The following is a 14,147-nucleotide window of genomic DNA, read 5'->3' on the forward strand; positions in this document are numbered from 1 at the left end:
TGTGACGGGACGTACAGTGTACGTCTCACGTCACGAAGGGGTTAAAACCCAGCCTGCTGTCACTGTCCACTCAGGTCCCCACTAACGATTGGGAACAAAGTGGATCCCCATCATGTGATCATGGTGTTGGGTATGACATAGAGATCACATGCAGGCTGGAAGCTTCATTGACAGAATAAGCCTTCAGCGTGTGATTGTTAGATACAGTTACATTTGTAAAAAAATAATACATTAAAATGTAGAAAACATTTTTTTCTTAAAATGTTTGCCCATTTGAAAGGGGTTAGGCAACATGCACGTTGTTATTTTCACAAAACCTTAACCAAACACATCAAGCCTAATCATAATAGTCAACCTAACACCAAACCTAATCCCAATAGTCAACACGATCATCATGTTTGCACAGATAATATTACTTTATTAACCAGCATTTCTCTTTTTTTTTTTTTTGGTCAATTTTACTGCTAATGATAAAGGAACACTTCTAGCACCAGAACTCCATCCTTTTTTTTTTCTTTCGATAGGGGAGAAGGGATTGAACCTTAGTCAAGTTTTTTTTCTTTCTGTGTATATGGCCCATTTGGGGAGATTTTCCCACACTTCCCACACTTCCTGTGCCATTGACAAGTTTGTCTATGCTGTATGTCCCTGATTGGAGATTTCCCTCTTGCTCCCTGTCTTGGTCACCAGCACAGGAAGTGAGGACAAATATACCTAGCAAGGTTTCAGACAGAAGGAAAAACCTGACTGAAGTTCTGACCTTCCCTGCACTTTTCGGGAAACTAATGAAAAAAAAGTTTAAACTGGAAATACTCTTCTTTTTCAACTGACCCTGTCAGACTTTGCTGCACAGTGACTTTCATGGTTCAAGTTTACATTTACAATGTTGGTGCCAATATTACTTTTGTAGGAGGAAACCTCCTATACCATGTGACTGCCTTAAATTTTGGTGCTGAAATGTTCTTCCAGTAACTGTGCTTGAACATGTCTGAGTATGCAGTCTCCTATCTTCATTCCTAACAGATGCATTGACTGAAGACCTTCAGCACCCATTCTAGTGCCTCAGGTGTTTTTGCTTGTAGGACAAAACGACTTTTCGTCTGATTTGACAACCCCCCTCCTTTTATAATAGAAATTGTAAGCTTGGCTCTTACTTTTTCTGAGTTGGTCTGCATATCTGCTCCACACAAAGGCATTCTTGTTGCCCATGTGCACCAGTTAGTCATCCTTTATTTCAATGGTGGGCAACATTTCCTCTCTCAGACACTTTCAGTTATGAGGCCTACAGTAAAGCATTTTTCACACTGCATGTGATGAGGCACATTTATGAAATGATGGCATACTGAAAACCAACAAACTCCCGTGTCATGCTTTGAAAAATGGTGACTTGCTAACTTACTGCATATGGCAGTAAAAATCTACAGAATAGCTGTACAGTATTAATAATAGTTTTTTTGTTTTTAGGTTTTTTTTTTAAACCATTTTTTTGCTGCCACTATCTTACTGGGGATATTTTCAGTCACTTCCTGTGCCGAAGAAACAACTGCAAGTGCAAAGAAAATCTCTCCAAAGTCAGTGGATTTTTCTTAACCTCTTGCTCTGGTGACCGTGTTTTACCTCACTTTTTGCCATGGTGACAATGGTCACAAGGACAAATAGAAGGGTGAATTTTTCCAGCAAGGACAAAGACGGCAATAAAAACTTGACAAAGGATCTAAACCTTCCCTAGTCTATATAAAAATAAATATACTGAATATATTTATACTGAATATATACTGAAAAAATTATTATTGCCAAAATATTGTCATAACCCATGGTGACAAAACCCTGTTGCCAGTAGCCAAGTCGATGAGAGACTCATAGAAACCAATTAGAAATCATCTTTCATTACTTGTCTTACTGTTTCTAGATATCTGAATGAGGCTGCTTGACATTACAGCTCACAGCATGGTTTTCAGCAATTTTAGGCCTCGTGTATTGAAAGCATCTGAAAGGGGATTGCCTGTTGCACAGGGAGATGCCTGTTGTCTGTCTTGTAGTACAGGTGACAAAATCTGGTTGCTATGAGCAATAAACCATTGCCTTCATTTTTTTTTTTACATGAAGTCATCAAGACTGATGTACAAAACCTGGAGCAAAGAAAAGTGAAGCCACTGGATGGCATTGGGGATGAAACTTTTTTTTTTTTTTTGCCCTTGTTTTTATACATCAGGCCCAGTATGTAGATTGCTGTGCGCTGGACATTTCTTTGGTAAAAAATATTATGGTCAAGGGGTTCCCGGGCCAGAAGGAGAGGTCATTATCAATATCATTTCCATCCCTTGTTTTTTGTAGAGCATTCTGTAGCGCTTTGTTTTCTTGACTTGCTAGAATGTTTACTAGGTAGCAAGTGGAATCACTTGGGTGGCAAAGCTGCTTTGATGATTTAGGACAACCGCTGAGAGGTAATAATAGTTCATCAGTTTATTTCTCTGTTTTCTTTCCTCTATATTCATTTGCAGGCTGGACGGTTTACCACCAAACGTCTGAGAGAGTGACCTATAAGTCTAATAGCAAACCTCGTACCCGATTCCTCAGTGGACCTGTGTCTTTATCCATCTGTTTGTATCTGTTCTTTTGTATTTACTACGCCTCATCTCTCCTTCATCCTCCGCATCTTTTCTTTTAACTGCGTTCACTCATTCAGCCATCTATTCTTTTGACAGTACATCATCCTTCTGCATGTGGTGCTCAACCTTTATCCCAGAATAGGTCTCTCAAAATGCTGATGTTAGCCCCTACACTATCTGACACCAGTCTCTTAAAATCAAAGGTATTATTGGCCAGGTACTTAAGGTTTATGGCTACCTTAAACTAAACCTGTGGCAAGATAAACATGGAGGCTGCAATTAATGACCTCTGTTTCTGAAAATGCCATTTGCCTGTCCATCATGCTGACCCTCTTTTTTTAATACTTTGTCAGTGACCCACAAGTATGGACCTCTACAGTTTCTGATCAACATACTTTTTTGGGACGGGGACCTAAATTATTAAACCTAGTTGGTCAACTTAATAGCCAGGCATCAAGCATTCAGAAGAAAATGTCAGAAGTAGCATTCTTCATATTTTCCACATGATCGGTTTATTTTAAAGATTCAGTCCACCAAAAAAATAGTTCAGATTTAGGTAAATGCTGGTGTGCTTAATTATCCATTGAGTTCTTGTATTTCTCATGGACACTAGTGCTGAATTATCTGCAATTAAGTTCCTGTGTCATCCTACCTACTGTAACCTTTGAGGGTTCTCCTTGTTCCTGTTTCCATTATTTTAATGTATGGAGATTGCAGCATGGGGAGTGCTACAGGGTGGTGGTAGGCAGGGAATGCAAAGGGAAGATCTTCTAGTTGGGGACCCCATGAGAAGTAAGAAGCCAATAGATGGTTCAGCCTACTAATGCCCATTCATAACTGAAACGTCACTGGGTGGATTTTTGGTGAACTGACCCTTTAGTGTCTGTAAACAGACTTAAACAGCGCACATAACAATATAGCAATTCTTGGGGGCCATAGGTTGAGTATCATTTTCTCATAGTGAAGTTTTGTTTTCCATTTGTGATTTACAGATACTGCTTTGTATTTCACATACATCACTTGAATGAATTTGTGTGCATAGCTTTTGGCTAATATCTGAGCAGCAAAAGCATGCATGCAAGAAACCGCAGTCTGAGCAGCCAGGCACCAACCTGTAAGCCCCCAAGTTCTAAGGTCTTTTAGCATTTTTTTTTTTTTTCTTTTGACATTTGCTAATATGATTCCGTTATGAAGATTCTAGTTTTAGCAATGATGTGGTTGTGATGAATATAACCAATGAAAGAAACAGAGCATAATCATTTCTAGATGAGTGGTCTTGGATTTTAAAGACCATGCAGGCAACTAAAGGTTATGGGTGGCAACAAATGGTTGATCTAGATATGGTGTGTAATGCTGTCGCTCTTTCCTTATTTTGTAATGTATATACTACTCCTGCAACTTGCACCATTGACAAATCTAAAGACAGATCCATTTCATATTGGGTTTAATAGAATTATATTAATGCAGGTACAGCTGTTCTGTTCAGTTGTTTGATATCCTGTGAGAAAGACTTTTGTAGTACCAGAAAGTTGAGGAAAGAAGACAGCTCCAGGAGTCAAGCATGCAGGTCAATTGCAATAGAAAGAGATGATACTGATCCAGTTTGTGTACAGAGTATTCACAGCACTATAGGCAAAGGGCAGATTTAGACTGTAGTGCAAAGGTAAGCTAAGCACATACTTCTCGCTGATTGGCTATTCCAGCTCGCAAAAGTGTATAACACACCTTCGTCCTGAGGAAGTGGCCATTCGGAAGCCACCAACCCTCTTGACAGACCTCATTCACTAGGTCAGTGGTTCTCAACATTTCTAGGGCCGGGACCCCTTGGTAACATTTGCCAAGTTGTGGTGACCCCCAACGGTAAAATTTAGGGATGACGCGGCTGCTGCAGTGACATCTGGTGGTGTGGCGGGAGAAATGACACTGCGCTAGGAGAGGGCTGAGGAGGACTCTCACCTAGCACAGCAGAAATCACACAGCGGCCCTCAGGTTGAAAAATACTGCTTAAAGGAGACAACGAATCCCAGAGGAATACAACAAATCGCAGCAATAGTCCATTATACTATAATGTTCTATTGCTGGGATTTGTAGTCCTCTGTAGCTGGTGTTCTGCCATGCGCTGTATATGTACTATGCCTGGGAGGAGTTGTCTTCTATAGCTGCTGGTATTCTGCAGTGTGCTGTATAATGATTATACGGCGCAACGCAGAATAACACCAGCTACTGAGGATTACAAATCCCAGCAATAGTACATTATAGGATAATGTACTATTGCTGGGATTTGTAGTCCTCTGTAGCTGCTGGTATTCTGTATTGTGCTGTATATAATGTATTATTGCTGGGATCTGATGTTTTCCTCTATAGATGGTGTTATTCTCCATTGTGCCATATAATTGTATTATCGCCGGGATTTGTAGTCCTATATAACTGGTGGTATTCTGCATTGCGCTGTATAAAATGATTATACGGCGCAATGCAGAATACCACCAGCTATATAGGAATACAACAAATGCCAGCAATAGTACATTATACATACAGTGTATAATGTATTGCTGGGATTTGTAGTCCTACACAATATTTTGGTAGCTGCACTGTGGATATATCAGCGTTGTGTACGCTGTCAGAATAAAAAAAAAAACACCATAGGAATGCATAGCTAGATTCCTATTGGCTATTTCACTTTGCAATAGCAAACTAGCTATTGCACCCGCCCTCTGCTGCTGTCAATCACTAGAAGGGGACCTGATGGAGAACTTCAGGTCCCCCTCTGCTGAATGGCAGCAGCAGAGGGCGGGTGCAATAGCTAGTTTGCTATTGGCTATTGCAAAGTGAAATAGCCAATAGGAATCTAGCTATGCATTCCTATGGTGGGTTGTTGTTTTTTTTTGACTGACGGCGGCCTGCGGCCCCGATGTCAGAAAAAAAAAAACAGAGCAGAGAAAGGTTTACTCTGCTCGATCGAGCAGAGTAAACCTTTCCGGGAGAAAGTGTTTCTCTCCCGGGCAGCCGGGAGCCGCTGTGCGGCCAGGAGCCGCTAGATGACCCCTGGCAAATCGTCATTTGACCCCCGACCGGGTCGCGACCCACAGGTTGAGAACCGCTGCACAAGGGGAACATGCCCTACTTCTCTGGTAAATCAGGCCCATTCTGTGCTCTCGCAGCTTGGCATTAAAAGATTGTTGGTGCCATTTAGCAAATGTACTGATTTAGCCCTTTTCCCCTTATTTTTCGTGTACATTTCTTTTCACTGTGAAATCAATACATTTTGTTCAGTAAAGATTTTATCCAATTTTAAGCCAAAAAAAAATCTTCACTGAAAAAAAAGCTGCAAAAACAGGTTGTCATAATTTAATTTTTAGCCAGTTTTTTTGTTTTTAGGTCCCTTTTACAATTCTTTTCTACCATTTTTATATATCACTATGGATTTGGTAGTCCTCACTCTAAGGCTTCATATATCACATGAAAATATATTTGAAGTGATGGGGAAAACCTAAAGCACACCATAGCATACGTTAGGATAGAGAGGCAGAGCCAGCTGTCGATCAGGTAACAGGGTTAATCCCGACAATATTGGCTGCAGCGTGGCTCTGCGCTGTCAGCATATAGCCGGCAATAGCCAGCTATATGCTGTAAGGGACAGCCTGCTTCTAAATCAACAATTTTTTGGTGGCTTTGACAGATCACCACACAACCCTATGGATTAAAGATGAGGTTTCACCCGTTCCTGTCGAGGCCCATTCTACTGTTTTAGTAAGTGCTTTGTGGACCTTTCAGTATCGGGCATCTGTTTTTCAGATTTGCTAAGCCACCACTTGGTCTTCATTTATATGTTCTCTCAAGTTTTACCAGGTGGATGTTTAGGCTTCAGCTGATTCAAGCTTTGGGCATAAAGGACCTACAGTCAACTATTTGAGCTGCAGTCTGCCCCGAGTTTTTGCACTGATGGCTTGCATCCCAAATATCTGATTTACTTGAAATTCTGTATCCCTAATGAACAATTACGAAAACAGGATTTTTGTACTTAGTCAAATCCAGTTCTTGTAGTTCATTAAGGTCCCACCCTCTGTGTTTTGTGATCTGCTCCTAATACTGCTTTTCTACAAAAGTATAATGCAATTGCCTCTAATTCTGTTTGTAAAGAACTCCAAGAAATGATATATGGTGGGGGTGGAGGGGGATTTGTAACACGAGGGAGGCATATGGATACTTTTTGTTTGGGATGTTCTGTTGTACTTTGCAGGTTTAGTGGAGAGCCTTTTGGTTCCTTTTGGCCTACCTTATACCTATCTGGTTATACTTTTTGGAAGATTTTCATAAACCGGTCTCGTGTTTTTGTTTGTCTTTTTAATTTCAGATAGAGTGGGGGAAGGCTTAGTACTCCTGTAAGGTTTTACTACTGCTTCTGCTGCTGCTCCTGTCTGGAGATAAGGTTGTCTGTAGAATAGAAATTGAGGGGAAATTCCTCTAACAGGAACACAGATAGGGCAGGTACTGACAACTGGTGTCTGCTGGAGGAGGTATGTATGATTGAAGGGACTAAGAATGGTTGGGCATTTTGTGAGGGCTCAAATTGAGTACTGCTTTGAAAATAGTAAGGGAAGGGAAGTATTGGGAACCGTGAAGATGGGAAGGAGGGGGCTTTGTCAGAGAGCAAATTTTGGAGACGTTGAGGATAGAAGGCACATTGGGGACACTTTGTTGTGATTGGGTACATACTGTAGTGGAGGCAAGACGGATAGAGGAATTACAAAATACCCTACTGCAATCCTTAATACCTCCTGGTAAGGGACCACTGGAGGTCAATCAGAAAACAAAAATCTGATTTTACAACTCACTGCTTTTCATGTTTTTGATGGACTTTACAAACCATATATCTCATAGTGCATGCAGTGCTTCTAGAGGTGTCCCGTGAATGAATGGTGCCTAAAATACAGTGGCCAAATTGGCATACGTCTGCTTGTGTCCCGTGAATGAATGTTGCCTAAAATACAGTGGCCAAATTGGCATACGTCTGCTGGTGTCCCGTGAATGAATGGTGCCTCAAGTACAGTGGCCAAATTGGCATACTTCTGCTGGTTGCTGACATTATGCTGTATATAATATTATTAGTTGTGCTAGTTGCAAGACCTTTTGGGTGAAAGGTTATAACAAGTTATATACAGTGAAATCCATCAATGACAGTTGGTAGGGGATTCTAAACAGTGACATCCATTACTATGTGATTAGGTATATTGGGCTCAATTAAAAACCTTTCACTATAATATACAACAGATTACTTTATTTTTAGCCGTTGGACAACCTTTTCAAATCTCATTAAAATGAGCTGAAAATTGCTGTCTTTTTTAAAAAATGATTCTTCCTCTGGTGTGTTAGTTTTGCGACTGATACATTAGCGTAATAACTGGTATGATGAATTATACGCATTGAGATTAGTCAATGTAATAGCTGGTGACTCAAAACATACAGTAATATTAATTTATATGACAGTTGGTGGGAGAATCTTTACATATCTTCACAATCCTCCTACCTACATAGACCCACACTTAGTCCGCCTTACACACACATATCCCTGCAATGAGAAACTTTCCATACGTACAGATTGGTTGGGGAGCATAGCTTGCTTCTGAAATTAGCTTTACTCTAAGTGCTGAACCTCCAGATAGTCTGGCCCTGTGGTAAATGTTTGTGGGGTGGACAGTGACCATGTTTCTTATGCAATGTGTGAGTGTAGATACTGCACAGAGAGAAGTCCCTAAAGGGGTAACTGGGCATTGTGCTGGGGAATAGCTACAGGTGAATGAGCTGTGTGTGTGTGTGGGGCCAGTGTGTGTTCTGGGGGTGGGATCTGACGGAGGAAAGACCAATGTGTGTTCTGGAGGTGGGGGTCTCATGGAAGAAAAACCAGTGTGTTCTGGAGGTGTGATCTCACTGCGGAAAGACCAATGTGTATTCTGGAGGTGGGATCACATTGACGAAAGATCACTGTGTGTTCTGGAGGTGGGATCTCACTGAGGAAAGACCAGTATGTGTGTTGTTCATGTGAGACCTTACCGACTTTAGCTCAACATGTCCATATTATCTATGTTCAGGAGAAATGCCCTAGCAAAGCACTTATACAATATGTCTTGTAGATGAACGTAAAAAAAAATGTATAATCTCGTTGCGTATGCAGTATTACTAAGTACTAGCAAGTATTTTTAACAAATTTGTTAGTGGGATACATTTGGCAAAGAATAATGAGAATCCATGTGTGTGTAAAGTGTGCCGGTTTGTCATAGTGGCTGGTCCAGTTGTCTTGTATCTGATGGTTTTTGTGTCTAAAGAGGATCTACCCCCTATGAAAGAGGATGTTTATAAATTAGTTTGATGCAAGTTATAAATTGGTCTGATGTACATTATACACTGAGTGGCCAGATTTAATGACCACCTGATGTTTGTAGGCAAATTAGCTATAATTTCGTGCTGAAGTTGCTAGAGGGCCAGACCATTATAATTAGGGAAGCAGGTTGTTTAACACGACAGTAGAAGTTTTATTTTTTTCTGAAGATATGGGTAAAAAACGCGATTTAACATCCTTTGAACGTGGGATGATTGTTGGCGCTCGGAGCCATGGAGCGAGTATCAGCAAAACAGCAGAATTTGTTAAATGTTCAAGAGGGGCTCATTGTTAAAGTGTTTAAAGACTGGACTGTCAGCCGAAAATCTGGGTCTGAACGTGCGAATTGTGGCCGTCAGCGACTATTCAATGTTAGGGCAGAACGGAGAGTGGCAAGACTGGTACAAGACAACAGAAGGGCAACAGTGCAGTGTCAGATTCCTTGTATCACCTTTCAACATCTCGTGGAGTCACGAGGCGGACCAACAAAGTCATCTCGTGGAGTCATCTCGTGGCCCAACGAATTACTGATGGGGTGGTCATAATAATCTGGCCACTCAGTGTATATCTAAGAGGCTATTTTCAGAGCTCTGTCTTTCTACAGAAACAGTTTTGACTCCCCTTCTCTATGTACTATACTTCCATTTTATAATTCCATGTTACAAGCCTACTGTTTAGCCTTTCCTATGTGCCTTTACCTAAAGTAGACCTCAAGGCAAAGTTACTGCTGAAATACATGTTACGTTTACTATGTTACCTTTTATTAAACTGGTAATATGTACATCCTGCACATATAAATATTGGGGGAAGTAAATAGGCTTTGTTGGTAATGTGTGTACAAGAGAACCCATTACCACCAATAGCAGAAATGGCAATTTACAGTTTGTTAGCCTGTAGTGTCATTACAGTTGAACAACTAAAGCTATGGAGTGGGGCTTGGGACTTGTGAACTGTTGGTAGAGCAAGAGCTGTACTGCAGTGATGCTTCCTGTTCTACTAAGGCAGGGCTATTTGAGGTTGTCGCTTTTCCTACTCTGTTATATGCTGTGTTCCGGCATCTTTCTTGCAGACCTGTGTTGGGCTTGATGTACGTGTTGCACAATGCTGGTCTAGAAAACAAATTCAAGACCTTGTTAGCTGTGGGCAACACACAAACATTCCTTTGACACAATTTAATCACCTGACATCCGCTACTCTGAAAGTAGAGCTACATTCAAAGGTTGGCAATAACTATGTTAACATCGGCAGTCTTCCAAAGTGGATATAAAAGAGTATTATATAATACTAAGTGTCTGCAAAATAATACAAGTGCTGTAATACCGTTTCCTGGAGACAGTATTTTTCCATGGTCCCTTCTGTACTGGTCGCATGCTTGAACGCCTCGCCATTTGGTTGCAGGTCTTCTACAATGGGGAAAATCGGCCAGTCTGATTCCTCTGGTCAGCAGAGATGAAATAACCAAGTGCCTGGGCCTTTAGACATATGGCCAGCACTGAGGGAACCTAAAGCAATATTTTCTTCAGTATTGCAGCTCTTCTTTTACTCATTAAAGGAGAACTATGGGGTCAGGCTTTTCCCCATAGTTCTCCTAAGGGTAACGGGAGGACACACCCTAAGCTCAGTATACTGCGAGCTACAGCTTGCGGTATACTGAGACGCCGCAGCCGGGACGGATCCCGACTTTACTGTCGAGATCCACCCAGCTGCGCGTGACAGCTGGATCTGCCTATCTAGAGGCAGAGGCAGCTGTACCCGCTACCTCCCCCGTCCGTTCCGCCAGTCAGCGCTGCAGGCTCGGGGGGGGGGGGGGGGAAATCCCTGCAGGGAGCCGTGAGTGACAGTCACGGCTCTCTGCCGGGATAGATTGAGAAGTGAGTGAGCGGTATGTGTTTGCTCACTTCCCGATCTATTGAGCCGACCTGTGACAGTTTCATTCACTGGCTGATTTTCATTGGGGTCTCGGCAGAGGTCTGGCATGCTCCCTGCTTGGTAAGAACTATAGCGCTGCACTCAGCAAAGCTCATGTTGCCTGCTGATTTGGAGAGATATAACTCTAAGCAGGGGGTGTGGTGGACCCTTTAAAAGGTCACTGATTTAACACAGCAAGGGTCCTTCTCTACAGCATACTGGCAGGGGACAGGCTTTTCTACTCAGACTGTGGCTGCTTTCTAAAGCAAACGAACAATAAAACTTTTTGCAAACCTTTTTTGTTTTGGTGCACTTGGAATGTATTTTGCTAATTTAACTGAAAAGTTGGGCTTTAACATTTAGGTGAAGAATTACTTAAGTAAGCATAACTTTAAATATGTTTCCTGAATGGAATGCCTTGCCTGCTTTTACCCATGGCTCTTTTACATAGATTGAATAAGGCTGCAATGGTGCTGGCTGCACAGGCTTCTTTTCATTCATTTTATTTTTGGTTTAGCATGTGCTGTCATTGTTGTTTTAGCAGTCACTTTTTAGCTTGCCTCTCCTTGCACAGCAATCAATAAGTGCTCATGGTTCATAATTGTTTGCAACATGTCGCCTATTTAGCTGTGCCTAACCACTTGTCTTGTACCCTTTTGCCTTATAGGGTCCACTCTGAAGCGGCTATGTCTAGGCAAAGAGCACAGCAATAGTAACTATCCTATTTTCATTTCTTCCTGCATTGCATGGAAACATTTCTTTCCAGTTGCTAGCTTGCTTGTTTACGCATTTGGATCTTGTAGTTAACATTGCATACAGTGGGGTAACAATAGCCATAGCAGCCAACGCCCCTGCTGTGGGGCCTGGGGGTAGAAAGGGACACAGGAGTAGTTTTCAGGATCTTAGTTTCTAGTCATTGATCTCCTTTTGCAAGCTTGTGTAGTAATGCTCCGTTCACATCTGTGATGCCAGTGCGCACATGTGCCACAGGGTGCATTGCGGTAGGGAAAGCCAGTCATTTGCATTGGCTACCTACCGCATCTAGTTAACACTAAAAAAAATGCATTACCCTCAATTAAATATTGCATCCCACCACAATACATGGTAATAAGTTACTATGCATTGTGGGACGATGCTACATGCATGCAATAGCTAGGTGCGTGGAGTGCCATTAGGAAATAATGGCACTGCAGCACACCTAACAGTGTAATGCACAATCTCATGTAGGACCCAACTTTGCAGAGATGTGAACCAAGCCACAGTACGGTTTGTTTAGCTGACTATGTAGTGTAGATTTATTGACATCAGAGCTTCAAATCATCCCAGCCAGTACTAAAATGTATCCTGTGAGTCTAATGCAGTCTTCCTCAGGCTGCAAAAAAATCACAGCTCCTCCTCAGATAAAAACTGATAGCTGTTTTTAATTGTAGAGTTAGACATGTTTTCGTATTTTAAGATCAATTACAGTATGCAGGTTGTGAGGGGGAAGATGGGCGGCACATCAGAGGTTAGCTGTGGAGTCCCATGATCTGTAGTTACGCCCCTGATTGCATATAACGTGTTTTAATATGGTGACTTGCATAGCCAAGCTGTGGGCATCATATTGATTTTCTGTTTGTTGTATCCTAGGCATAGTGCATTAGCCATTTTTCTCATGTTGTGTGGTCTAATCTTAACTATCTCATTGGGTTCTTTGTATTTTAAATTCACCCCAGCTATGGCAAATGTTTCACTATGAAAACAGCAGACCATGAGCTAAATTAACCTAGCTATAGATATTACCAATAATTAGTTGTAGCAATGACCGCCAATAACATCAAAAAATAAATCACATGGCTGGAAATAATAATTAATGGTAATTAGGACATTCGTAATGGCTCAGTGAAATAAGACTTTCACAAAGTAATCTGAAACAGCCAACCATAGTAATCTGCAAGATCTGACTGCGTGGAAGCACACAGGATTGGCGTATGCTTTAATCACTGGAGTTGTGAAATACACTAAAACCTTCATTACAGAACAAAAAAAAGGATAATGTGTTATTTCTAAGGATGTTCCGATACCAAGTACAGTACTTTGTACAAGTGGCGATGGCTCCAAGACTAGACTTGGGAAAAACTCAAAAGTTAGGAGGCAGCTGTAATTTTTAAGGAAGATTGGCTATGGGGCTCCTGGGATTTGTGCAGCCCTGTTTTAATGTATGAATTGAGAGATGAGAGATGAGAGAGAGAGAGAGAGAGATTAGAATATCGTGCAAAAGTAAGTTCTGCAAAAGGGGCCCAAACCAAGTACTGAGTACATATGCATGCTTGTACTTTTCAGAGGTCCGATATTGAGCTGGTATCTGAACATCCCTAAAGCACAGGTACTCTTAAGGGACAATTAATACCAGATGCATTGGAGCTGCACTAGCTGCCTTTTCCAGCGGAGCCTCAATGCATCTGGTGCATATCGGACTATGAGTACCTGTGCTTTAATAATAAACAATGCTGTGTAGAAGGGTACTTTACTTTGTGAGCCGAGTTTACACCACTGCATTGCGGTGGTGTGTGCTTTTTTTTTTTTTCCAACGCAGTGTGTTGTGACGCAGTACATTTGCTCTGCAACGCACTGTGCCTCTATAACAGAATGACATGTTATTTTATGACATTTCAATAAAGTTCTAGAAAAAAACAAAAGGAAACCATGTGATGCTTTGCAGCATCAGTAATGTTTCTCTCAATGCACACCAGCGGTCATGCGTTTAGGACGGCTTTCTGGTCTGAATCAACCCTTGAAGTTAAGGTGACATAAGTCATCTTCGATTCTAAAGCCAAGTTTTCACTAAGTTTGGAGACTAGAGCTATACAATTCCTGACACTAAAGACGGTGCGTAGATGCGTACAGTAGTAAGGGTTGGCAGTGCAAGTCTTTCACTTTGGCCCCACATTCTCATATGGCCATTATCACGGTAGTATTGTAGATAAACTATCATTACAGTGCAGCTTAGATCCCCAGGTATATTACACTGCTATTAATTGGAAGATACAAGATAAATGTGTGTATTATCTACACTCTAGGTAGATTCTCCAGAAATATTTGGAAAATTCAGTTTAGCTGGTCATGCCAGAAGCTCAGTTTAGAATTCATGTTCAGCCTGTTCTCTTCAACTGAGTTCTAGATAGCTTCTAAGTTTTGCCAAGGGTTTAGCCCCTGCCCTAGTCTCTGGATTGCCATGTGCATTGTCTGATTTAGGCCAGATTTGGTGGTTTAGA

The 14,147-nt window shown here is 41.5% G+C and overlaps 1 protein-coding gene across 1 annotated transcript in view; it reads left to right on the top strand.

Moving 5' to 3' along the window:
• The window catches only part of WNK2 (WNK lysine deficient protein kinase 2), a 162,387-nt gene that overhangs the window by 143,721 nt on the left and 4,519 nt on the right, over positions 1-14,147 (top strand). Inside the window, exons 23-24 of the mRNA XM_018567015.1 lie at positions 2,502-2,600; positions 11,561-11,605. Of these exons, the coding sequence (XP_018422517.1) occupies positions 2,502-2,600; positions 11,561-11,605 (144 nt within the window). The remainder of the gene's footprint in view (positions 1-2,501; positions 2,601-11,560; positions 11,606-14,147) is intronic.

The sequence above is a fragment of the Nanorana parkeri genome, unplaced genomic scaffold (assembly GCF_000935625.1).
Source record: "Nanorana parkeri isolate BGI_ZX_2015 unplaced genomic scaffold, ASM93562v1 scaffold997, whole genome shotgun sequence".
NCBI lineage: Eukaryota > Metazoa > Chordata > Amphibia > Anura > Dicroglossidae > Nanorana > Nanorana parkeri.